The 26,488-nt window shown below is 33.8% G+C and overlaps 1 protein-coding gene across 1 annotated transcript in view; it reads right to left on the reverse strand.

Moving 5' to 3' along the window:
* Positions 1 to 26,488, reverse strand: part of CSMD3 (CUB and Sushi multiple domains 3) — a 1,093,095-nt gene that overhangs the window by 118,129 nt on the left and 948,478 nt on the right. Inside the window, exons 39-41 of the mRNA XM_033126920.1 lie at positions 8,536 to 8,654; positions 7,361 to 7,430; positions 1,565 to 1,681 (exon numbers count right to left, since the gene is read on the reverse strand). Of these exons, the coding sequence (XP_032982811.1) occupies positions 1,565 to 1,681; positions 7,361 to 7,430; positions 8,536 to 8,654 (306 nt within the window). The remainder of the gene's footprint in view (positions 1 to 1,564; positions 1,682 to 7,360; positions 7,431 to 8,535; positions 8,655 to 26,488) is intronic.

A 26,488-nucleotide genomic window follows, 5' to 3' on the forward strand; every position in this document is an offset into this window, starting at 1 on the left:
TGGCACTATTGAAAATATATTTAATAATTTACTTTAAAATAATTCATTTAGTTCCACAAGCAACATGGGATGAGCCCTCTTAAGTGACTAGTAAAAGACACATGAGGGCAGCCATATTGGTTCAAATATGTTATTCATATATATCAGTATTCTCTTTCAGTCAATAGACATTTCAATTTGACTACTTCAGACTAACAGTGTTTCCGTGTTGTAGCCAGACTAGTCCTCATTAGAACGTCCCTAAGCATACTTCTCTCAGTGGCTTTCAGTTCTCTCCAAACCTCAGGCTAGTCACATGGTGTTCAGACTTGTTGAATTTCTGTAGCTTTTTCATTTGCATCTTTCCATGTGTCACTCTGTTTACCTAGAATTTCTTTCCCATTCCCCGTAGAATGACTCTCTTTGTTGGGCTGACTCTTACTTATCTTTAAAGCCACAGTTCAAGTATCACTTCCGCAGGCAAGACTTTTCCCCATTTCCTGGACTAGACTGGATGTCCACATTAAGTACAACCCTGTAGTCTTTATTATACTTTATTTTAATAGCATCTATAACTATCTTCCTCCTCATCGTGACTCTAACTTATCTTGGGGAAAAAAAAACTAATTTTGTTTTACTATGCATTTTATCCCCAGCGCTTAACACAGTACCTGGGGGATAATATGTACTCTGTAAAGAATTGTCAAAACTATGAGTTTCTGTGAATTTATGTAAAACATTTAAACATGAATTTGTATTCTGAAGCTGTAGATGCTTTTGGGTAATCAGGTACTTAAATTCAATCCTCAATAGGTAAGACCGTACAGAATTTTTCAATTGCTCCAAATCTGCCAGGTTTGTGCTTCAAGGAATGTCTACTCATCCTACTCTTCTGTGATTGAACAAACAAGTGTATTCTCAATTTAGCACTTCTATTTATGCATTTAGACTAATGATATGAAGAAGCTGCAAGAGAACATATTTGTGATATAAGAGTGAAAAATAATTTATTAAATGCAATGTAGTATATGATGCAATATATCCAAAACACTGGGAATTTTGCATTATTAGTATTAGAAAGGTACTACATTTACATGGGTATTTAAATCCAATATAAAAATGTGTACTACTTTCAAATGCAAAACATAATTTATTTACAATGACTATTTGATGAATTAAATAGATCACCAGAATAATTTATCTATTCACTACTTGGTATAAACAATAAGAAAAGAGTTACAAAAACAATTATACACGAAACTCATGTTGAATTTATCATTGCCACACACATCTACCTCAAGCTATAGCCATCTATACATATAAACTGGAAAATATCATAAATTATCTGCCTATCTATCTATGAAATTAGGAAATGCCCATATTCTTTCAATTATCCAAGTATTCCAGGTGAAATGTGCTTAGTTTAAGGCACAATTATCTAAATTCCACTCCTCAATTTACATAACCATATGTAATGCAAATTAAATTATAATTTGTGAGTATTTTATATTAGATATTGATATCTATTTTTAAGGATGTATTTAATGACATTGAAAACTCTTTCATGTGTTTTTAATATACATACCAAAACCTACGGGCAGCTTTATTGTCCAAGTGCAATCTAAACTGCTGGGGTAGTTTCCAGGAAACCCAGGGCTGAGGATCACACCACTGAAATCTGACATAGCACCGCCACACTGAGCTGCAAGATAATAGAAGTCCTGTATAAGTCAGATCAGTGGAAAACTTCACTGTATTAAAAGCAGATTGAAATCATTTCAAGTCTTAATCAAGTCCGTATTAAAACAGTTTGATACAAATTTGAATATTGTCAACTCTCATCCACCACACACTAGTAATCAAATATAATCAATTGACAACTCATTTTCTAAAACAGCATATAAAAACAACATATTTCCTTTCTCAGCAATAAGTGCAAGTTAAAATCAATTATAGCACAGCAAGGAGTAGCTCATGAGCAGAGAATACAATCAAACAAGGAGCACACGTCCTTTTCCACAGCGGGCAGTTTATTTCTAATCCTTAAGTACTTCTAGTAATGTTTTGATTCATTCCAAAGATAATATAATTTTGAATACAATCAAGTCAACAACATCCATTCTAAGTATTGTGTTCAAGAGGGAACCATTTTCATAGCCTTCTCTCCACTTACTCTTTTTGTGATGAGGCTAAAGAATTTTAAGAAAAAATACGGGTATCTGTTGGTAACATGTGAGGAATTCACATATCACAGATGGGATATGGTGTCACTTTATCCTAAAAGAAATCTAGACACAGAACAGGGAAGTACCAAAACATGTAAAAAGATGCACCCAAGTTTGAGAATTTATGCATAATTTATCAATGTACTTGTTTTATAATCCCTGGTATACTGATTTACCATTGATAAGTGAAGCAACGATTATAAAAAGAGATGATTACCCAAGTTTCATTTTTCACATGATTAAATAGAACATTTAACATGTATTAAAAGAGGAATTGCATTTTGGAAGCTAATTCTTCTAAATGAATATTTTTACCATTTCATCATAGAAGGACTGAAAAACACATCTGCTAATTGTGGGTTGAAGAATTAAATTTTATTATTGAATATCAAGTTTGAAAGTTACCTAAATAGAATAGTTACTTGCAATTTCACTGATTTATTTCTTGTTAGGAATAGCAACATGTAGATACTCAAACTTCAGGTTATATATATCATGAAAGTAAATTATGTTGAAATTTTATCAATGTTCTGCATGATATCAATAACAAGTTTGACTGCTATCTTTAACTATGTGAACTGAATAAATTAGGTATCAAGCAGATTTCACTAGGAAGATATATATAATCTTGCAGTCTATATACTAGAAACATTTCTTTTAAATGTAATTACCACTGAGATCTAAAGATATACCTGTATACTTCTCTATCCTTCTGAAATCTCAGGTCATCTATCCTTAAACTAGAGCAATTTTCAACCCCCCCCCCTTTTTCTCTCGCTCTTTCTCTCTTCTCTCTTTCTCTCTCTCTCTGTGTATACATATATACATATATACATATATATATATATGTATATATGTATACACACACACATACACACATACACACACACACAAATACACATACACACACACAGATGGTGCCCAAAAAACTATACCGATTTTAAGAAAGAAAAAAAAACTGTATTAAATTACACTGATAGTAACTACTTTGAGCACCTCTTGTAACTTCGGAAGTCAAATGTGACTTGTATTCATCTTTTGATATCGGTATATATTGAGTATTACAATTTTAACACTGTATGTACACACACACACACACACACACACACATAAATTTTCTGTCATTATTTCTTCAAGTAGGCTTTCAATTCCTTGCCCTCTCTCTCTTCTCCTTCTGGTACCCACATGATATAAATGTTGGTATGCTTGATATTGTTCCAGAGGTCCTTTAAACCATCCTCATTTTTCTGTTTTTGGATGTTTTTTTCTTTCTTTTTTTCTGTTCTGATTGAGGGTTTTCTGTAATCTTATCTTTCAAATTGTTGATTACATCCTCTGCTTCATCTCATCTACTGTTGATTCTCTCTAATGTATACTTCACTTCAGTTATTATAGTCTTTATTTCTGACTGGCTGGTTTTTTTTTTTGTTTTGTTTTTTTGTTTTTTTGTTTTTTTTTTTTATGTTTCCTATCTCCATTTTTATGATACCTAACCCTTTGTTGAAGTTCTCCCTGAGATCACTGAGCATCCTTATAATCAGTATTTTAAACTCTGCTTCTGGTAAATTGCTTGTCTCTATCTTTTTTAGTTCTTTTTCTGGAGGTTTGTTTTGTTCTTTGATTTAGGACATGTTTTTTGTTTCTTTCTAGTATTAAGTAGAGCTGTTATGTCTCCTCGTCTTCCTAGAGTGGCCTTACATAATAGCTGTCCTGTGTCCCAGTGGTGCACAAACCCCTTCTGAGGGTTGTGTGTGCCATCCTGTTGTAGTTGAGCAATGGTTGGCGTCTACACATCAATGGGAGAAATTGATTCTTAAGCTAATTGGTTATGAGGATCTGCCCTGAGTACAGCAGAAGATCTGTTGTTCAGTGGCTGACCCTCTGGAGCAGGATTTGCTTTATCAGTACTCTCATGCCTGCCCAATTTGCTCTTCAGGTGTGTTGTTTGTAGAGGTGGTTGGATGGTGCTCTGGTGTGGTGTGAAGTTGGTCACATAACGTGTTGTTTCTGCGGTCTTTGGGAGGGTCTCTGTTATAGGTCAAGGTCAGCTGCTGTCTGTGCCCTGCATGGAGCAACTTAGTATGAGCTACAAAGTGATTTGGAGATGCAACTACTTTTGCTACTTTTGGAGGTGCCTGAGAGAGAAGCTAAGCTGTGAACTGAGGCTGGTGGCTCCTAGTGCCAGACTTGGGGCTGCTTAGCAAGAGGTAAGTGGCACACTCAGGAATGATGCTTGTTTGAGGTTTGTGAAACTTTGAGAAATTTTACTAAAGTCTGCAGTATGAGCCAAGGCAAGCCATTTGTATGGAAAAGCCATTGGAATAGAAAAGCCATTGGAAGCAGGTTGCAAGTTTGGTGGGGCTGGGTCACAAGGAATCACCAGGACAGGGTGACATTGTTAGCCAGGTTGATGGAGATTCAGATATTGTGCCCACCTGCATGTGAAGGCCAGATACCAGGAAGGCTCAACAAAGGAACAATGGCTTTTGCTCAGGCACTTCCGTCTGGGAGAAAGCTGCCCCTCCAGCCCTAACCCTGAAGCCAGACTTCAGCTCCTCCCTGTATGTCCCTGGTGTCTTTCAATCTCTTGCCTTAGTGCTGGAGCTCACAGTGAGTGAATCCAAGAGTGAGTAAGTCCGTGTGGTCTCTTTAAGAGGAACACATGGAACTCCATATGCCCTCTATCTCACTCAGCCACAACCTCTGCTGGTTTTCACAGCCAGAAGTTATGGGGACTTCTCTTCCCAGCAGTGGACTGGGGAGCCTGGTGTGTGGCTGGGACCCTTCATTCCTCAGTGGGTACCTCTACAGCTGAGCTAGCCCTCCTGATTTTCAATCACCACACATGTGTGGGAAGAGTCCATTCCGTGTCTAGTCTCAAAGTGGCTTCTGCACATTCTTAGTAATAATACTTCTGCTCACGTAGTCTTCAGGTAGTTCTCAATTATTGTTATGTAGTTTAGTTGGAATTTTGAGGAGGTCTGTGGAGTGATATTTTAAATTATACAATTTTTTGAAAGTAATTGGGCAATATTTATCAAAACTTGTAAATAGTTATATGCAATGACATAATTAATCTACTTAGGTAAAATCCTAAGTGAACAGAGGTGTGCATAAAGGCATGTGAAAAAGACTTACAAATCTGTATTCAAAAAGACAAAACATTAAAGAATAACAAAAAGAGAATAATTACACACATTAGACAATGCTATGTGCCATGAAGTCATTTTAAAAATCAGATTTTTAAAAACACATTATGGGATGGGAAATTTTTCTAAGTTAATGTGAAGAAGGAAACAATATATATATTTATATATATATATATATTCTATAGTATCCCAAAACTTTATATTAATTTGTTCACTAAACAATATTTACCAGATGCCTATTTAAGATAAGAACTTTTCTAGGCTTTGGAAATATAGTTATGAACAAAAGATCTAAACTCTCTGCTCTCATATCAGCAGCATAGACATACTATTTATGTTATTCTTTGTACTCTTTTATATTCCCAATTTTTTATACTCAGTTGGATACATATATACATACACACCCTATACACATAACATATAATTGGCATTATATTGTATATATACATTTTTACAACAGGCATTGTGTGTGTGTGTGTGTGTGTGTGCATGTAAAATTTTATAACTGGCATTATATGCATTTATAAATTACTTATAATTCTTAAAGAAATATGTCCTTTAAAAAATATTATCTAATCTAAAGTTGGAATGTTGTGAATATCTTTTGCCAATTAAACTCATCCTTACTCTTAAGTATTATTTTCCAGTGGTCTCCAACAAGAATTGTGCATGTGGTACATAGGTGTTACAGACTGAAATCTGTCCTCCCAATATTCATATGTTAAAGTCCTAAATCCCTAGGTGACTGTATTTGGAGACTTGGAGACAGAGGCTTTAAGGAGGTCATTAAGGTTAAATGAAATCATAAGGGTTGAGCCCTAATCTAATAGTACTAGTGCCTTTACAGGAAGAGGAGAGATATGTTTGTGTGTGTGTGTGTGTGTGTGTGTGTGTGTGTGCATATGTGTGTGTGTACACACATGCTTGCTCACAGAGAAAAGACCATATGAAAATGTGGGGAGAAGACAGTCATGTACAAGGCAAGGAAAGAGGCTCTCAGAAGAAAACAACTGTGCCAGAATTTTGATCTTGAGCTCAAAGCTTCTAAAACTGTGAGAAAATTAATTTTTGTTGTTTAAGCAATCCAGTCTGTGGTATTCTGTTATGGCAACACAAGAAAACTAATTACAGATTTGGTCACTGTACAGAGGGGTTATACAAGTCACACGAATACTTTTGTTTTTGCCCTCTTCTTACTCAGAAAGGGTTTTTTTCTTCATCCATTTATCTTAATTACACTTATCATCCTAAACTCTGCAAATTTTATGGATTATGTTTCTCTATGACTTCAGTCAACACCACTCTCATATTTCTGAAATTCCATCATGTAATCAATGGTATAATCTAATAGTACATTACTCTATTTCATTTCTTTTATATCTGCGACTCTAAATGGTAAATGGATATGTTAATAATAGGGATAATACCTCACATATCTTTTCATACTCGAGAGCCCAGTAGATTAATGGTTGAATACAGATGCAAGAAATGAGGGGATAAAATTAAAGGGTGGATAAAAATAATTGGAAGATGCATTAATTTAGGGCAAAAGTTTAGGCCCCTACTTTTAAAGCCTCAAAGCCCTTTTGATATATTCCATATTTCAACTGCCTGTTACCACTGAAGACATCTCATGGAGTGTCAGTCTCCCTTTGTTAGATTCCAGATTCCTTATTTACTCTGGTTCAGTAGTAAGAATATTTACTATTTTCCTGATCCATGGGTAATTCTATCATATCATACTGAGAAAACTTTCTGGGGGATCAAAAAATCCTAATAACTTTTTTCGGTTTCTATAGTTTTAACTAATCCATTGATATTGAATTGGGACAAAAATCTATAAACATTTTTAAAATAAAAACTTTTTAAAAACAGGTAAGAAACATTTATCTCAAAGTATCATTTTCATAAAACTTAAAAGGAAAACTATAGTTTTGAAATTCATATACAGAGTGTAACTTTAAAATTTGATAAAGCTTATAAATGATTTATAGTTCTTTAACTTACCCAAACAAATTGGGATTGGGTAATTCCATCTTCGTACAGGTCCAGGCATACATGTAATGTGAGAATGACCCTATATAAACAAGACAATGCAGTTCAGTACACATTTTAAAAAGTGAAATTAAATACAGCATAATCAATGGTTATTATAAAAATAAGCTTAAATATATATTGTCATTTATATATTTTTTAAACTTTTACTAGAAATTTTAGTATTATTTAGAATAAGAAAGGTAATTATATGTAATTGTCATAAAATATAAAAAATAACATGGTCCTGGCAGAAAATTTAAGACTCCATATCACATTAGGTTTATGGTTTTAAATTTTTTTTTTTATCAAGACATGTTCTACTAAGATAGTACAATGATTATACAAGTGAAATGGCCATATACATAAGTAATTTATAATAAATTTCTGTGATATTCAAGGTGAGATATGTTAACAAATAATTATAAAATACTTTCATAAACATATTAAAACAGGTCAATTAAAGTATATTAAATTTTAAATTGAAATATAAAATCCAGAAATATTTCATTGCACTTGAGACAAATAATTTGTGTTATAGCTATAAAGTATAAATTATTATTTTTAATTTTGCTTCCTCTAAGGAATTTATTTAGTTAACATGTAAAATAGTTTGTGCCTCAATTTTTTTTCATAGTTTCTTAATAGTATGTCTTTTAGGAAAATTTTTATGAGACCATAATTTTGAGACCCTCCACAAAACCTATAACAGAGGATCAATATAAATCCAAAAACAACAGAATATACATTGCAAATCCACTTCTTTAGAAAAATATATCTGTAGCTGAGTTTCAATAATTTGGGGAGTTTATTATCATGGAAGTTTCATTTAATGCTTTATTTTCATTTTCAAATTCTAAAGATCTGGGAGTTCAGTTGTCATAGCCTATATGACTAGAGAGAAGAGTGAAACATTAATTGATTCAAAAATCATTTTGATTACTGCAAAAGAAAATGAATTTAGCTCATCTCAGCAATTTCTCTCATGAATATGTTTTATTGACAAATTGAATGGCTTTTGATGTTAGTCTAAACTATAAAGCCCAAGATGAATATTGTTTTAAAACTTGTGGATTACAATCATTTGTTTGTTAAAATATTTGAAAAGAGCAATGGAAATCAAAATTATGATTTTACAATAGATTTACCTGAAGAGAATAGCCTTGATCACACTGAAAGGATACCACATCACCAACCATGTATCTGTCTCCAATTTTAATTCCACTACTAGGAGTTTGTGGTTCAGGACAGGAATCCAAACCAATTGCTATGAATATTTAATGACAATAATATAAGTAAGTTTCAAATAATGAATGCTCAACTCGTGCATTATAAGTTACCAAAATTGAATGGCTGGCTCATTAAAACTACATTTTACATTGAGACATTAAGAATGCTCTGTGTGTATTAGGAGTAGATTCTAAGATGGCAGAATAAGTAAATCCTGTGCGTCCCACTTCCCATAACTACGTTACAATTACAACTAAATTATTATAGAACAATTAACCTTGAGAGCCATCAGAAGACTAGCTAAATAGAACCCCTATAAATAAGGATATAAAGAACAGGCCACATCAAGACTTGTAGGAGGGGTGGAGATGCGAAATGGACTGGCCCCACACCCACGGGTAGTTGTAGAGCACCGACAAGGACACCTCAGCAGCAGATGTTCCCCTGAGGAGTGAGGGTCCCAGCCCCACAGTGGGCTTCCCAGCCCAGGGATCCAGTACCAGGAAGAGGAATCCCCACAACATCTGGTTGTGAAAGTCAGTGAAAATTCTGCCCATCTGGGTGAGGTGGAAGGCATTTGGAAACCCAGACGTCCCCTTAAAGGGCCAGTGAACAAACTCATTCACTCACAGGCACTCACCCTGGGCTCCTGCGGAGAAGCAGTAACTCAAGAGTTGCCAGAGACACACAGGGTAAGACTGAGCTATGTGGCTTCAGGGTGAGGGCTAGAGGAACAATTTCAATTATCCCTTTCTAGAGCCTACCTCACATATAGCATATAGTCAGGCACCATCTTTCCTGTGTTGAGCCCTCCACCACACAGCCAAATCTGAAACTGCACTGGCCTGATGAACTCTGCCATCCCACTCCAGTGACTCCCTGGGATCCCACCCCACCCAACTCAATCACCACCACTGGAGGCATTCTCAGCAAATGGACAACCATCCCTCCCTCATATACTGTGGAGGTTCTTCCAGCAGCAAACAACCCACAGCAGCTAGTGCAGCTGCCTGGGACACTTTAGGTGGCAGGGAGTTGGCATCAACTCATGCTCCAGCCTTGGTCAGACACTTTTTGGGGATGTACAGACCCAAGTTGAGCAGTAGCTGGCTTCAATGTTCTCTGGGCATATTGCAAGTGTATACAGGCTAGGCACTGAGCAAAGAACTGAATCTGCATTAACCTTGTGAATACTACCTGCTCCACCCCAATGATAACCTGGGAACCTGCCCAGCCCAGCTCACACAGTGGCACTTTTGGCAATAGGGCAAGCAGCCAGGCCCTGGGAAACTGAGGAGGCTCTTTCAGTGGCTGAGGCTTATGGGCATCTGGCAGGTAACAATGGGCCTAGAGGTGTCCTGGGCCTTTTGCTAAGATGCCAAAGGCCAAACACTGGTGGCAGCAGGCCTTAGTTCTCAGCAGGCCACCCCACATGCCTCCAGGTGAAGCACAGGCAGCAACCAACTGCATATAGTTTTGTAGCTCCCATTAGGTTGCTCCGGGCTAGTCACAGGCTACATTGAACTTGGCCTGCATGGGAATCCCTCCCAAGAGGCATCAGAAAGAACACACATGAAGGCTGGCTTCAGACCAAAACAAAGCACTACCCAATTAGCCCCACAGGTAGTACACCCAAAAGGTATCTCAACAGACACAGGAATCTGCTGGGGCAAATCCTCTTCTAATTGATCAGCCTCCACACATCAGCTTATACACTGTGAACATGGCCAGTCCTCATAGACAGTCAGTCTGAGAGCCTATTCTACTCACTGATGCACCAAAAGTAATCAAGGATCAACTATAATAGGAGGGCACACACAACACACATAAGTGACACTCTTGGATCACATGGTACCGGTGATCAGGGAAACTATGCCACTGGGCCACACTGCACTCCTACTACATAAGGCTATCCAGGGAAGACTGAGAGACATAGAATATCTACCTAATACATAGAAACAAACACGGAAGAAGATAAAAGGAAGAAACAAAGAAAAATGTTCCAAATAAAACAATAGGAGAAAATTCCAGAAAAAGAACTAAATAAAATGAAGGCAATCAACTTATCAGAGACAGAGTTCAAAATACTCATCATAAGAATGCTTAAGGAACTTAGGGAAAACTTCAATAGAGATAATAAGCATAAAGGACATAGAAACCATAAAAAAAAGAACCAGTCAGAAATAAAGAATACAATAACTGAAAGGAAGAATTTACTAAAAAGAAATCAACAGATTAGATGAAGTAGAGGATCGAATCAGCGATTTCGAGCATAAAGATAAGGTAGCATAAAAAACCCAACTGCTACAACAAAAAGAAAAAAGAAAACTAAAAAAGATAGTTTAAGGGACCTCTGGAACAACATCAAGTGTAACAACATTCACATTATAGGAGAACCAGAAGGAGAAAAGCAGGACCAATGGATCAAGAATGTATTTGAAGAAATAATGACTGAAAACTTGCTAACCTAGGAAAGGAAATAGAAATACTATACCAGGGAATGCAGAGTCCCAAACAAGATGAACCCAAAGAGGCCCACACCAAGACACATCATAAAATCGCAAAAGTTAACGATAAAGAGAATCCTAAAAGCAGCAAGAGAAAGACATTATTTACCTACAAGGAAGCTCCCATTAAGACTACAATCAGCTGATTTCTTAACAGAAACTTTTCAGACCAGAAGGGAGTAGCACAAAATATTCAAAGAGATAAAAAGATCTACAACCAAGACTACTCTACCCAGACAAGAAAAAGCTAAAGGAATTCATTACCACCAAGCTATACTACAAAAAATGTTAAAGGGACTTCCTTAAGAAGAAGAAAACTATAAACAAAAAAACATAAATATGAATAACGAAATAGAAATAACCACGTACCTATCAATAATCACTTTAAATGGTAAATGTAAATGGATTAAATACTCCAATCAAATGACACAGAGTAGCTAAATAGATAAGAAAACAAGACCCATACATTTGCTGTCTAAAAGAGACCCACTTCAGATTGAAAGACACACATAGACTGAAAGCAAAGGGATGGAAAAGATATTTCAGGCAAATGGAAACAAACAAACAAAAGAGCTGGGGTAGCAACAATTATATCAGACAAAATAGACTTTATAACAAAGACTATAATAAGAAACAAAGAAGGGTATTACAAAATAATGAAGAGATCAATCCAACAAGAGGATATAACTCTAGAAAACGGAGCACCTAAACATATCAAGCAAATATTGACTGACATAAAAGGAGAGATCAACAGGAATACAGTCATAGTAGGCGGAATTTAACACCACACTGACAATGATGGACAGATCATCCAGACAATAAATTAACAAGAAAACAGCAGATGTAAATAACACACTGGATTGGATGGATTTAATTGATATTTTTTGAACATATACCCCAAGGTAGTATACATTATTTTCAAATGCACAGGGAATATTTTCCAAGATAGACCGCATGTTACGCCACAAAACAAGTGTCAATAAATTCAAGAAATATGAAATCATATCAAGCATTTTCTCCTACCACAAAGGTATGAAATTAGAAATCAATTACAAACAATCAAAAGCCTAACAAAACACACAAACTCATAGAGGCTAAATAAGCTACTAAACAATTAATGGGTTGAAAATGACATCAAGAAATAAATCAAAAGGTACATTGAGACAAACAAAAATTAAAACACAATGACCCCAAATCTATGGGATATAGCAAAATCAGTTCTAAGAGTGTAATTTATACAGGCTTACCTCAAGAAACAAGAAAAATCTCAAATACATAATTTAACTTTACCCTTAAAGAAACCAGAAAAAGAACAGCAAACAAAGCCCTAAGTGAGTAGTAGAAAGGAAATAATAAAGATCAGAACAGATATAAATGAAATTTAGTCTAAAAACACAATAGGAAGGATCAACAAAATCAAGAACTGGTTCTCTGAAAATATAAAGAAAATTGATCAGCCTTTAACCACAGTCATCAAGAAAAAACAAGAGAGGACCGAAATAAATAAAATCAGAATGAAAGAGGAGAAGTGACAGTGGACACCACAGAAATACAATAAATTGTAAGAAAATACTATGAACAGGTATACACCAACAAATTAAACACTCTGGAAGAGATGAATAAAATGCTAGAAGCACACAATATTACAAGGCTGAATCTAGAAGAAACAGAAAATCTGAACCAATCGATTACTACAAATGAAATCGAATCAGTAATCAAAAAGCTCCCAACAAAGAAAAGTCCTGGACCAGATGATTTGACAGGTGAATTTTACCAAATATTCAAAGAAGAATTAACACTTATTCTTCTCAAACTATTCAAGAAAATTCAAGAGGAGGGAAAGCTCCCAAGTTCATTCTGTGAGGCTACCATTATCCTGATTCCAAAACCAGACAAAGACATTACAAAAACAAAACAAAACAAAATACAAAAACAAAACAAACAAACAAAAAAAACTGAAGGCCAAAATCCCTGCTGAACATAGAGGAAAAAAATCCTCAACAAAATATTAGCAAACTGAATCCAGCAATACATTAAAAAGATAACACACCATGATCAAGTATGATTTATTCCTGGGATGCAAGGTTGGTTCAATATCCACAAATCAATTAATGTGATACACAACATAAACAAAATGAAAGATAAATACCATATGATCATATCAATATGTACAAAAAAAGCATCTGACAAAATCCAATATCCATTATTGATTAAAAACTCTCAGCAAAATGGTAATAGAGGAAACATACCTCAACATAATAAAGTTCATATACAGAGGGTATATGAACAAAAAATGTACACACATTTTAAGAAAGGCAAACTGTATTAAAATTGTAATGCTCAACATATACCAATAACAAAAGATGAATACAAGTCACATTTGACTTCTGCAATTACAAGAGGTGCTCAAAGTGGTTACCATCAGCGTTTAGACATCTCTGATTATGGCAAACTACTGCTTTGCATATTGTGTCCATTTTGTATACATGTTCTTTTGGCACTCCCAGTATAACAAACCCACACTAACATCATACTCAATTGGGAAAAGCTAAAAACATTCTCCTTAAGACCAGAAACTAGACAAGGATGCCCACTTACAACACTTTTGTTCAACATATATTGGAAGTCTTATCCACAGCAAGCAGACAAGAAATAAAAAACCTTCCAAACTGGAAATGAAGAAGTAAAATTGTGATTATTTGCAGATGACATGATACTATATATATAGAATCCCAAAGATTACACAAAAAAACGATTAGACTTGACAAATTAATTATATAAAGTAGCAGGATACAAAATCAATACTAAGAAATCAGTTGCATTTTTATACACCAATAATTAGCTATCAGAAAGTGAAATTAGGAAAAAAATCTCATTTACAATTGCATCAAAATAAAATAAAATGTCTAGAATTAAATTTAACCAAGAAAGTAAAACAACTGTACTCAAAAAATTATAAGACATTGAAGAAAGAAATTTAAAAAATACAAATAAATGGAAGCATATACCATGGTCATGGTTAGGAAGAATATCATTAAAATGTCCACATTAGCCAAAGAAATCTACAGATACGATGCAATCCTTATCAAAATACCAATGGCACTTTTCACAGAACTAGAACAAATAATCCTTAAATTTATATGGAACCATAAAAGACCTCAAATAGCCACAACAATCTTGAGAAAGAAGAACGATGTTAGAGGTATTACATTACCTGATATCAAACTATACCTCAAAGCCAGAGTAATCAAAACAGCATGGTATTGGCATGAAAACAGATATAGATCAATGGAACAGAATAGAGACCCCAGAAATAAACACACACCACTATGGTCATTTAATCTATGAAAAAGGAGGTAAAAATATACAATGGGGTAAAGACAGCCTATTCAATAAAGGATGCTGGGAAAATTGGACAGATGCATACAAAAAAATGAAACTGGACCACCTTCTTACTCCTTATACAAGAATAAACTCAAAATAGATTAAAGACTTAAATGTAAGACCTCAAACCATAAAACTTCTAGAAAAAACATAGGCAGCAAACTCTTTGACATAGCCTTTATTAATATTTTTTCCTGATATAGCTCCTCAGGCAAGAGAAACAAAAGAAAAAATAAACAAATGGGACTACATAAAACTGAAAAGTTTTTGCACAGCAAAGGAAACAATCAACAAAATGAAAAGATACCCTACTGAATGGCATAAGATATTTGTCAATGATACATCAGAATGGGGTTAATATTCAAAACGTATAAAGAAGTCATGCAATTCAACACCAAGAAAATAAACAATCCAATTAACAAATGGGAAAGGGACCTGAATAGACAGTTTCCAAAGAGGACACACAGATGGCCAGCAGACATATGATAAGATGCTCGATACCACTAATCATCAGAGGAATGCAAATTCAAATCACAATGAGATACCACCTCACACTTGTAAGAATGGTTGTCATCAATAACTGAAAAAAACAAGTGTTGGTGAGGATGTGGAGACAATGGAACCCTCATTGGTGTAACTGTTGCAGTTCCTATGGAAAACAGTTTGAAGTTTCTTCAAAAAATTAAAAATAAACCTTATGACCCAGCAATTTCACATCTGGGTATTTCTATGAAGACATCCGAAACACCGATTCAACAAGATATATGCAACCCTATGTTCACAGCAGTGCTATTTACAATTGTCAAGATATGGAAGCAGCCAAGATGTCCATCAATAGACAACTGGATAAAGAAATTGTAGTACATAAATACAATGGAATATTACTCAGACATAAAAAATGAAACATTATCATTAGGGAGCTGGGTGGACCTAGAGGGTATTATGCTAAGTGAAATAAGCAAGACAGAGAGAGACCAATATCATATGATCTCACTTATTGGAATCTAAAGAACAAAATAAATAAATAAAAACAGAGACAGCCTTATAGATACACAGAACAAACTGCTGGTTACCAGATGGGCGAGGGGTTGAGGGGTTGGGTGAAAAAGGTAAAAGGATTAAGAAGTACAGATTAGTACTTTCAAAATGGTCATCAGGATGTAAAGTACAATATAGGGAATATAGTTAATAGTATTGTAATATCTATGAGTAGTGCCAGGTGTGTACTAGAATTATGGGAGACTCACCTCATAAATTATATAAATGTCTAACAATTAGGCTGTATACCTGAAACTAATACAAAGTAATATTGAATGTCAACTGTAATTGAAAAAGAAACAAAGGAAGGAAGGGACGGAGGGAGGGAGGAAGGAAAGAAGGAAGGAAGAAGGAAGGAAGGTAGGAAGGAAAGAAAAAAGGAAGAAAGGAAGAAAGAAAGAATAAAGAATGTTCTGTGAACAAGATTTGTTAAGCGCAGTGTGCTGGAACTCCCCCATAAACCTATTTCTTTGAAATTGCATGGAACTAACCATTAAATACCTGTGTGATCATACTTACATTATTTTATTAACTCCTTACCTAAATGTATCCTACGGTAAAACAAAAACCAAAAATTTCTAATAATGTAATCCCTACATAAAAATAAAAATAATAATTTATTGTGAAAATAAAATTATATTTGTAAAACATTCTTAGTAAAATGACTAAAAAATTATTTGATTTCATGCATATCACCTGGTTCCTTCTTCCTTCATAAGGGTTTTTAATTCATAAGGTATTTTAATGTACTCATTACATGTAAATTTTTAAAAATATAAGTAAGATTTGTTCTCCAAAGAAGAAAGGAGAAAAATATGTATCACACTGAGACCTGAAAAGTATTTTGTAACACTTGAAATCTGTTATGTCTGAGAGGGAAATAATGATATCATTTAAAACACTTTCATTATATTTACATTAAGTATTTATTTTTAAACATAGAAGATTAACAACATACAAAATGTAAAAGATTTCACTGCAATTATTCATTTTAAAGGCTTAAGAATGGTTCAATATTTCGGGGGAGGGTTTTTGGCCAAAACATTTTTTTAAACATGTGAATGGATTATGCATTATTAAAAACATTTAAAAATAAATAAATAAATACTTTTATTTATTTAAATGTGTTTTTCCAGGACCCATCAGCTCCAAGTTAAGTAGTTGTTTCAATCTAGTTGTGGAGGTCACAGCTCACTGACCCATGTGGGGATCAAACCGGCATACTTGTGGTTAAGAGCTCCTAGCTCTAACCAACTGAGCTAACCAGCTGCCCCCAGAAACTTTTTATCTTCAGTAAAAGCCAATGTCTACTATTTATTTTTTTAATTCGCACTTTTTAAGCTACTCTGATGCATATTGTAGTTCACTGAATGGAAAGAAAGAGTCACTACACCAAAATTATTATACATATATTTATTTCATTAAAAAACAAATTATAAAACTAACTCCTAAAGTATGACAATACCTCATATATTCCTTCTCTCCTTGACCACCTTATTTCCCTCAGAAAGATGCTCTCATAGCACCAATCACTACATATCTTTTGTGGCACTTAATATAAGTTAATAAGGAATAAATAATTGTGTTCAGTGTTTATCTCTCCTCTGAGAATGGAAGCTCTATAAGGGCAGCTCAGAGCACATCTTAAAGAAGCACTCAATAAACAGTGGTTGCATGGATGAATTAATAGTATAAAAAAGAAAGTGAATTCTTAATTCTTTCTTAAGAAATACAAGCTGCTATCTCTGCAAATGGAAGATACATTCTGCATCTACTAATACAATGAATAATCAGAGTAGCTAAAACTCATACCAAATTAGGTGACATTTAAGGATAGAAAATAGCATAACAGCCGCAACTTGATAGAGTTATGATTAGATCAGAATGTAAAGCAGTAAAGAGGATGAGCAAACTGATCATTGGGGAATGCATTTGAGGCCGTCCTGAACGAGATTAAGGGAGTTTGTGGACTGGAATCTACTGCCAGCTGCCTCAATTAGCTGTATCTCTAAACATATATCATGTTCCTTATTTCTTGATTTTTATTTATTTATTTTTTTTTTGTAATCTTGAATTTATGGACCTAGAAAAGGAAAGTTACCATTAAATTGTGACCAACTTTAAAAATTTTAAGGGTTAAAGTACCACTTCCCCAACTGTATCTTGAGATCCAAGAACAGACAGAACTGTTCTACATTTGTTTTAATCTCATTTGATACCCATAAGTGGGCCTTGCACATTACATATCTGATTTAATAGAGCCTTTTTCAGGAATTACTGAATACAAAAAGAATAAGTTATGTTATAAACATATATGTCTTGTCGATATGATTTCACATTCCTTCGGTACAATCTTAGTTTCTTGGGAGTCTAAACAGTATATCTATTACTCTTCGTCATTAAGGTCATTCTCACAGCCATTCTCACTGAGAAGGCCAAATTCTGTGCAAGTTCGTTTCTCTTTGCTTTCTATCAAGTTCTCTATTCATGGTCATATACACAGAACACTATCAATAACTAGAAGTGATGATTTCCTCCTCTGTGAGGAGGGTAAATAAAACTATGGTACAGTGTTGCCAAGATATTGAGACCCTCCTTTTTAAGTAAGGTTTACCTAATATACACAGACATAGTAAAGTATTTACGAAAGAGTTTTAACTTAAAAAATTGGATACAAAACTCTTATAAACAAAATAATAGCAATTTTGTAAGTTAAAAATTTTATACGTATATCATCACAGAGAAAAATGACCAAAAGAAGATATGCCAAATAGTAGCAGTGGTTATTCTTGATTATGAACTTTTTGGTGATTTGTGTGTCCTTCCTTGTATTTTCCTGCATTTCCAAAACTATTATAATGAATATGAATTATTTCTGTAAATAATAAAATCACTTAACTGTTGGATAAATTAGTGCTAGCAGAAAATTTGGGGATACAAGAACATTCTCCCTTCTATTTTTCTAGAAGAAATTGACATGGACCAGTTATCTGTTGAATATGATTGTTTCAGGGAAGAAAGTAAGGTGATGGGGTAATCAGACAAGCAAGAGAAGTCACATGTTAATGGCCTCTCTCATTTTTTTGAAGCCAATTGTTGTATGTGCACCAAAGAAAGTAAAACATAAATATATTAAAATCCAGCAGTTCACATTTTATAGTCACTTTTTTTATTTACACAAATAAACCTGAGTGATTAAATCATAATTTTAAAATGTCTTCTTTAAGAATTATGTTTCACTTCTTTATAAGTAATGAAACCAGTAGGTTTTTTGTAGGAATCAACAAAGAAAATTAACTTTTTAAAAATGTTGTAAAGGGTTCTCCCTTGCTTAACCAAGACAATCAAAATATTGAGTCATTTTTAGCTTTATGAGTGTAAATTTTGTAAAATTATGTTCTTTGCAATCAAAGATGCTCTTTGAATATTTTTTTAAAAAATGGTAATTGGTTCAATTAATTTGCCGTTGTAGCCAAAAACAAACAGAAATAAATCCAGAGACAAATCCATATCATATGCATAGAGTTATGTCTGCTGTCAAATTACTGTAGGCAATTACCCTGGCTGAAAACATTAAAACCTCAGTTCATATTTCCAACTCAGTTCATAACCAAATATTAATCTTTCCAATTCGGTTCACAAGGCAATCAATCTGGAGTAGAAAATGTTATTCATCATGTAATTTATATCAGACAATTCGAATTATACAATTACATACATTATAATAAATTATATGCAATATATGTATTATATAATATATAACATGTGTGTGTATGCATATATACTAGTATTTCACAATGACGTTAAGGAGTCTTTAATGTATTGAGAGAAGAAAACAGGGAGGAGAACAAAGCTTAATTACTGCCAAGACTCCCAGTAACATTGTTTTGTAAAAGGAAAAACTCCTTCATGAATATTACATGGCAACCCATGTATAAATGTATTGAAAATGAAGACCAAAAAGATGAAAAATTATGGGTTTGCATTCATGTGAGATAGGAACAGAAATTGAATCATGTGTCTTTGCACAAGAGCTTGTATTCGGTGGAAGTGAAAATCTTGTTATTTTAAATATATTATATGCCCTCAATTTAAAAATTTTCTCTAATGAATGCAAAAGAACTATTATTACTATATTTATGCTACTTTTGAGGGTTTTTAAATACACCAGAATTATAATTTGCCATTCCACATTTATCATCATAACCATTTGAGAATCACGTAGAAGTTGGTGATAATCAAAGCGTGAATTCAATATGAGTTGGTCTATTAGTTTGAGAACTTAAAGAAAACTGCAATAGTAAGCATGCAGACTTTTTTCCTGACAAAATGTACTTTGGAATTAATTAATCAATCTGCTAAACAAATATGTGTGAAATACCCAGTATGTAACATGTAACTTGAATGTTTGTGGATAAATTTTTTTAGGAGGAACAAGTATAATATTTAATAATCAATGATGTGCAGCAGTGCTTTAGAACCTGTTGTGATGCTGGCTATGTTCATACTTACCTTGATCCTTAACTTTTTTTTTACCCACTTTACTTATGTTTACCTTAATTAACATTTAATTTAGCAATACTGTGAACAACTAAGTGAATATTCAATGAGATACTACTTATGAAATGTCAGCCTGCAGAATAATGCTATATTAAAGGATAAATGGAATATGACATGTAGGTACCATTCTTTCATTAAATAAGCTATTAGTGAGTACCTATTGTATACTGTGTACCTGTTAGACAATGATAATGCTAAGCTCGATTAGCAACATAAACAACCGTGCTCCAAAGGAACCCTTTCTGGAGCAGGAGAGGGTGTTACTTTAAAAGATGGTAACAGTGTAGCAGAACAATCACAATAAATGAAGGCTGCCCTTTGTTTAAATAATTACTTCACAGAGAATAAACTATGTCAGTACTTAAAAATGATATATTTTACCAATTTATGATAATAAGGGGGAAGGTGTGTGATGTCCTGGCAGACAAAATGTCATGGTAACTGAATGGAGTTCTAAGTGATTTTTCCCCTTCTTTTATGGAAAAAAGGGGGAGTGTTTTCCCCTAAACACAATGCAGTATTTTGTGAAAGGCATCAAGAAATTAAGCTGAAAAGAGAGGCAGGATATAGATTGTGAACACTCTTTAGCCAATGTAGGGAGTTGTAGTTTCCTTCTGTGGGTATGGAGGGAAAATTCAGAGTTATTGAAATCACAACCTCTGTGTGCAACCTGGCTACACTAGTTTCTTGCTCTGTTTTGTAAAGTCGGTGATTTATATGACAATTCCCTCACCTATAAATGGGATGGAAAAATACCAATTTCGTACGAATATTGTGATATAGGCACAATACTTAGAATAGTGCCAGGAATATAGTAAGTTCTCAGAAAATGTTAACTAACATTATTATTAAATGGTTTTAAACATGAAGGTAAGGTTGTCAGTTTGCATTCTAAATAAAGGGTATTTTTTTCTGTTGTCATGAGAGTATGTTTCTGTATGTTTAAGGTCAACGTATTTCAAAGAAATACTCTAGGAAACATAAAGAAAATAGATGAACACTTGTATAAAGTGTCAAGAACTTAAGTACATTGAGTATTATGATTGACACAAAATGAAAAGCTTCCGTGTACAACTAAAACATTATGGACTTTATTATGAGAAAACCCAGGAACCAGGTGTAGTGCTATTAGCGCAATATAAAACTAAAACTAGAGAAAGTTTAGGAATACAAAAACACAATGTTTCCAGAATTCAGAAACTGAGGCTAAAACCATTTCTAAATCAACAGCATAAAGAGGTGAAAAGTCAATGAGATGATAATGAAATAAATTTTGATTAAAAGAAGAGAAAACAAATTATAATAAAACTGTAATAGCCTTATAGGGTTAATGAAAAACGTGTTTTAAAAGATCAATTACACTTATTTGTATGTAATATATTCTGAGTTAATGGCAATTTAAATTTGAAATGACAAATATTAATGATTTAATTTGGGCAGGAGGTGTTTCTACAATTAATATTTTATGAGATGATGTGTATAAACTAATTAGAACAAGAAAATTTGTTCAAGAAAAATATAATCTTAAAATCACTATTTTTCTCAAATTATCAATTATCTAATTAGCCCAAGGGAGGAAACCATCTTAGTGTTTATAAAAATAAACTCATTAAGAACAAATGCATTATCGCTTAAGTACATTGCTCAAGAATGGAAAGCAGTAAAAGAACTATTGTGCTGAATTGAATGTTTCCTTATTTATAAGCTAGAGGTAAAGCGTACATTTCTGAGTGTTTACTGTTTTATGACTATTTTTATACTTTTGAGTATTCAAACAAACCCTCCAACTATTGCATGGGTTAAAAAAGATGTTTTTCAGACCATCTGAGCTTTCACAGTAGGTATTTACAGTAAAATTACTAGTGGCAGATATCTTGAGTGCTCTCAGTTGTGGGAGAAAAAAAATGTATTCACTATGGTAACATGTGCCTCTGATTTCCTCAGAGACTATGTCCTGAGATCTTTGACCTTTAAATTTGCAAACACCATTACTAAATACAGTTTCCCCTTTTCAAAAATGTACATTTTATAAGTTCAAAACCAAAAACTGCTCATTGATTTATAGATGCTCCACTGTCCTTCTGGGATTTTTCACTAGTGGAATTCAAATTTGTGCCTCAATAAATTTAAGGAAACGTGAAGGAAATCACATATGTGTATTACAATCAAATAGTCATTACAAAACTGTTAATGATGAGGCTATGCCATAATCCAAGTGGCAGAGCAGGTACAAATTACAAATTCTCTTTGTGAAGCCTACTCAAAATTGATACCATGTTTCCCGAAAAATAAGACCTAGCCAGACAATCAGCTCTAATGCGTCTTTGGAGCAAAAAATTATAGTAAAATAAGACCGGGTCATAATATAATATATAATATAATATAATATAATGTAATGTAATATAATATAATATAATATAATATAATATAATATAATATAATATAATATAATATAATATAATACCGGATCTTAATTGTTGCTCCAAAAGACCCATTAGAGCTGATGGTCCAGCTAGGTTTTATTTTCGGGGAAACACAGTATATTTAACAGTATTCCACGCACTAGGGACATTTTCCCTACAACAAATATATTTGTGCAAGACATGTAATTACAACCAACATCACATATGCTTAGAAACAAAATGAAACAAAAAATACAAACTGTCAATTTAAAAATTGATTCCCACCTTCCAGTGCTCTTGCAGATTAGGAGACAAAAAAAATATATGCTGTACATAGAAAAAAATTGGAAACAATATATTGACTCAGAGAAGCTACATCTCTTTGCATTACTACTAAACCAGCACACATACCCAAGGCAAAGAATAATGGAGCTTTCTGTTAACTTTTGATAATCTGTGTCAGAAAATAGCAAAATAGTAATCGGACTATCTTAACTAATGTTTTAGCTTCTCTTTATTGCACAGAGAGAAATGTGTCCTCTAAACTCTAGATCTGGTATATTTGCCTTATTTTTCCTTGTGTCTCCCCAGGTTACTAGGAGAATGTGTCTTCTTCCATTCTGCCTGCCTTCTTTCTCTTAATATTCAATCCCTTGTGTTATTAACAGAAAACAAAATTGACTGTTTTTCTTAATCTTTATATTAATATTGGTTACATATTTATATATCAGGTAATTTGTTAGAATTTGTTAGCATAAAATCAGTAGAAAACATCAAAGTTTTAGGAAAAAAGTGAAGTAAATTTTCAAATTTATATTTACTAGCTTACTATATATATATCGATAATTTAAAAAAATTGTTCTGAATCAGTGTATTTATGGAACAGTTATCACCTCCATGAAAGCACAGTTTGAACAGCGTGACTACAAATATGAAAAATATATACACATAATAAACATACCCATTTGTCATTTTTTTCTTACTTTTCAAGTAGCACCATATGCATTCACCTTCCACACAAGTTTAATTCTTTTTCTTTGTTTTTCTTTTTATAAGAGCTTATTTGAGGTAATTGCTGGCATATGCTGAGGAGCAAGATCTCAAATGCTCCCCAAGTTTCACTCTTGAAAGCACATAGTACCTATACTGAAATTATTATGAGTTAGATTAGAAAATACTTTTGGTTCCCAGATCTCACTGCAAGGTATGAGATCTAATTATTGCAGATAAATAAAAGTGCTTATGCTGATCTTGATTTATTTAATTCATTACCTAAGAAAATGTCTAAAGCAAAGAAAGATCAGCTCTCCAGTGGAGTAAAACAAAACTGTGATCATATAGAAAAATGGTATCATCTAAAGTAAAAATGAAAAGAGAAGACCAGAAACATGTGAACCATCCTCTATGCCTCCCTCCCTCCAATCTCCAACATCTAACAGGCCATAAATTTTTTCAACTTTACCTCTTTATCTCCTGAATTTGTAAACATTTCATTTACATGGCCACAATAACCACCTCAGAGTTTCTCATGTGAAACATTGCAACTCCTTTCCTTGGGCCTATTTTCTTCCTTCAATGCATTCTCCACTTTCCAAAATAAAAGGGTCTTTTAAAAATCCAACATTGATGAAACCTAAGTCTGATTCCAGAATAAATGCTCTTAAAGTCACCTACATTCCAGGAGGTCCCTTCAAACTAGCAAACTCTTTCTATATCTATACTTTAAGTCTTACATGCCAAAAGGACTTCTGCTTGTCCCGTGGTGAAGTCTTTCCTGACTCCACCACCAGTAACCCATAACAGATTTGATAACTACCTCATTTGTGTCATCACCTAAATTATACAAGATGTCTTCATACTTCGGTTATTGTAAGAGTAATTTTAGGAAGTTGGAGAAAGTATAAATGCTTGGCTGAATCTCAGAAAAACTAACTTGACCTTCTGGGATGGGGTCTTGTCATTTAGATTTTTAGCAAGACTTCAAAATGACTACAACCCACGATTACGGAGAAGTACTGACTTACATAAACAATACTTAACAGTGAATACACTGAATTTTGCAATTGCTTGTTTGTATGTCCTTACTCCCAAATAAGTCTGCAGGATTTTAGGGCTAGCTTTTATGCAAATTTGTAGCACTTACTTAGAAAATAAAACCAGCATTTAGTAGGTACTCAATAAATATCTGATGAATAAACAACTGGGTTTTTCTTATAATTGTGAAGCAATGTGGAAATGGAAAATTGTGGAAGGAAATAAATTGCTGCCTTCCTTGAGTAGGTAATAGAGAACAATGATATGAAATGATCAAAACGGACCTCTAGAAATATTAATGAGACCAAGGCATGTGAAGAATGATTGGTCAGGAGATACATTTATCTGATGATGATGATGATGAAGATGATGATGATGATGAAGATGACGATGATGATAATCAGGCATTCCAAAGTTAAAATGTCATAATCTCAAGTTCAAGGAGGGAAAGAGTACTGTAGATAAAAATCAGCGTATTTGACCTCATTTACCTTGTAAATTAATAAAAAGCAAGGCATATCTGTCTAGTAACTGTGCCATCAGATAATCTGTGGTATTTTTTTTGTTGTTGTTGTTATATGAAAACCTCATGTGTGAGTAGAAAAATCAGACAGAAAATACTTGCTGGAAGGAATCTCAGCCAAATTTCCATTTCCCAAGACAGATGTATACCCACCATGTTTCCTGAAATTTTTACTATTGAAAATATTCCTTTAGGAATATAGAAAGAGTCTATTTTCTTGGTTAAAGAAAATAAAATAAAATAAAAATAAAAAACAAGAATACAAACAACAACAACAAAAAAACTCATGAAATCTGTTCTTTTTATAGCAAACCTTAATGTCTTCTGCAACTGTGCTGACGTGTGATTATGAAACTGTTATTTGCCTGTTGTGATTCCTTCCTAATTTTACCCTGTGGGCAGAACTTTTATCTTAGAGACTGTCACAAATGAAATACTAAAGATATGAAGTGAAATAGGAGTCTTCTCAATGGAGAAAAGTCAATATAACTACCTTGTTTATAAAACACACACACACACACACACACACACACACACGTGTTTTTCCCAGTACCCAGCTATTAAGCATTTTGCTTTTTCTTCACATGAAAACTTAGATTTATTTATTTATTTTTCTTTTGGTCCTTGTTTATATTCATTAAAACACACGATTCTCTATTACAGAAGCTATTGTGTTCCCGTACCTCAACCAATAATTTTGGGGGCTTCTTTAAAACTTTTATGGCTAGTTAACACAACCTGCCTCCACAAATGAACAGACTCTTGCATTACCCACAAAACAGATAATTCTCCACTAAGGGAAGATTACCATTTTGAAACTTGACAAACATGATGGTGCCCTATCAATAAACAAGATGATTTATTTGCAAAAAAAGACACTGTGCTTGGGTGTATTCTCTAGAGCTTCTTGAAAGAGTGCACTGGAGTGAGCACTGAGTGATCAGGCAGCCTTTGAATTAATTCTGCTGGACATGGTACCAAAACCACAGCTGCTCTATGCAGTGCTTGATCCACCAAATGCGCCATATTTGCTTTTCAATCTGTTATTAATAAAGTAGCCAAACATCCTGCCATAGCTTGTTTTATAACTTTGTCCTTAAAGACTAGAACAGAAGGTTTCCGTTATTTTAATTCTGTAAAGCTGTACTTAATATCTCAGTGTGTTACCATAGCAGAAAGAATAGGGCCTCTGGGAGACAGAGGGAGGAAGGAAAAGAGAAAGTGCAGGGAAAACAAAGGAGGGAGGAAATGAGATCATTCTTAGGAAATGGTGCAGCTACCAGACCAGCCAGAACGAGATTTCTGTGGCCGAGGGCAGACGCAGGACACCATTTTGACCCTCAAGGTGAACTTGAGCTAATTATAATGGATTCTAATATTATTAGCTTTGCAGGCAGGGAAAATCTCCACCACCTGTGTTGCC

This window comes from Rhinolophus ferrumequinum, chromosome 14 (assembly GCF_004115265.2).
Source record: "Rhinolophus ferrumequinum isolate MPI-CBG mRhiFer1 chromosome 14, mRhiFer1_v1.p, whole genome shotgun sequence".
Taxonomy (NCBI): domain Eukaryota; kingdom Metazoa; phylum Chordata; class Mammalia; order Chiroptera; family Rhinolophidae; genus Rhinolophus; species Rhinolophus ferrumequinum.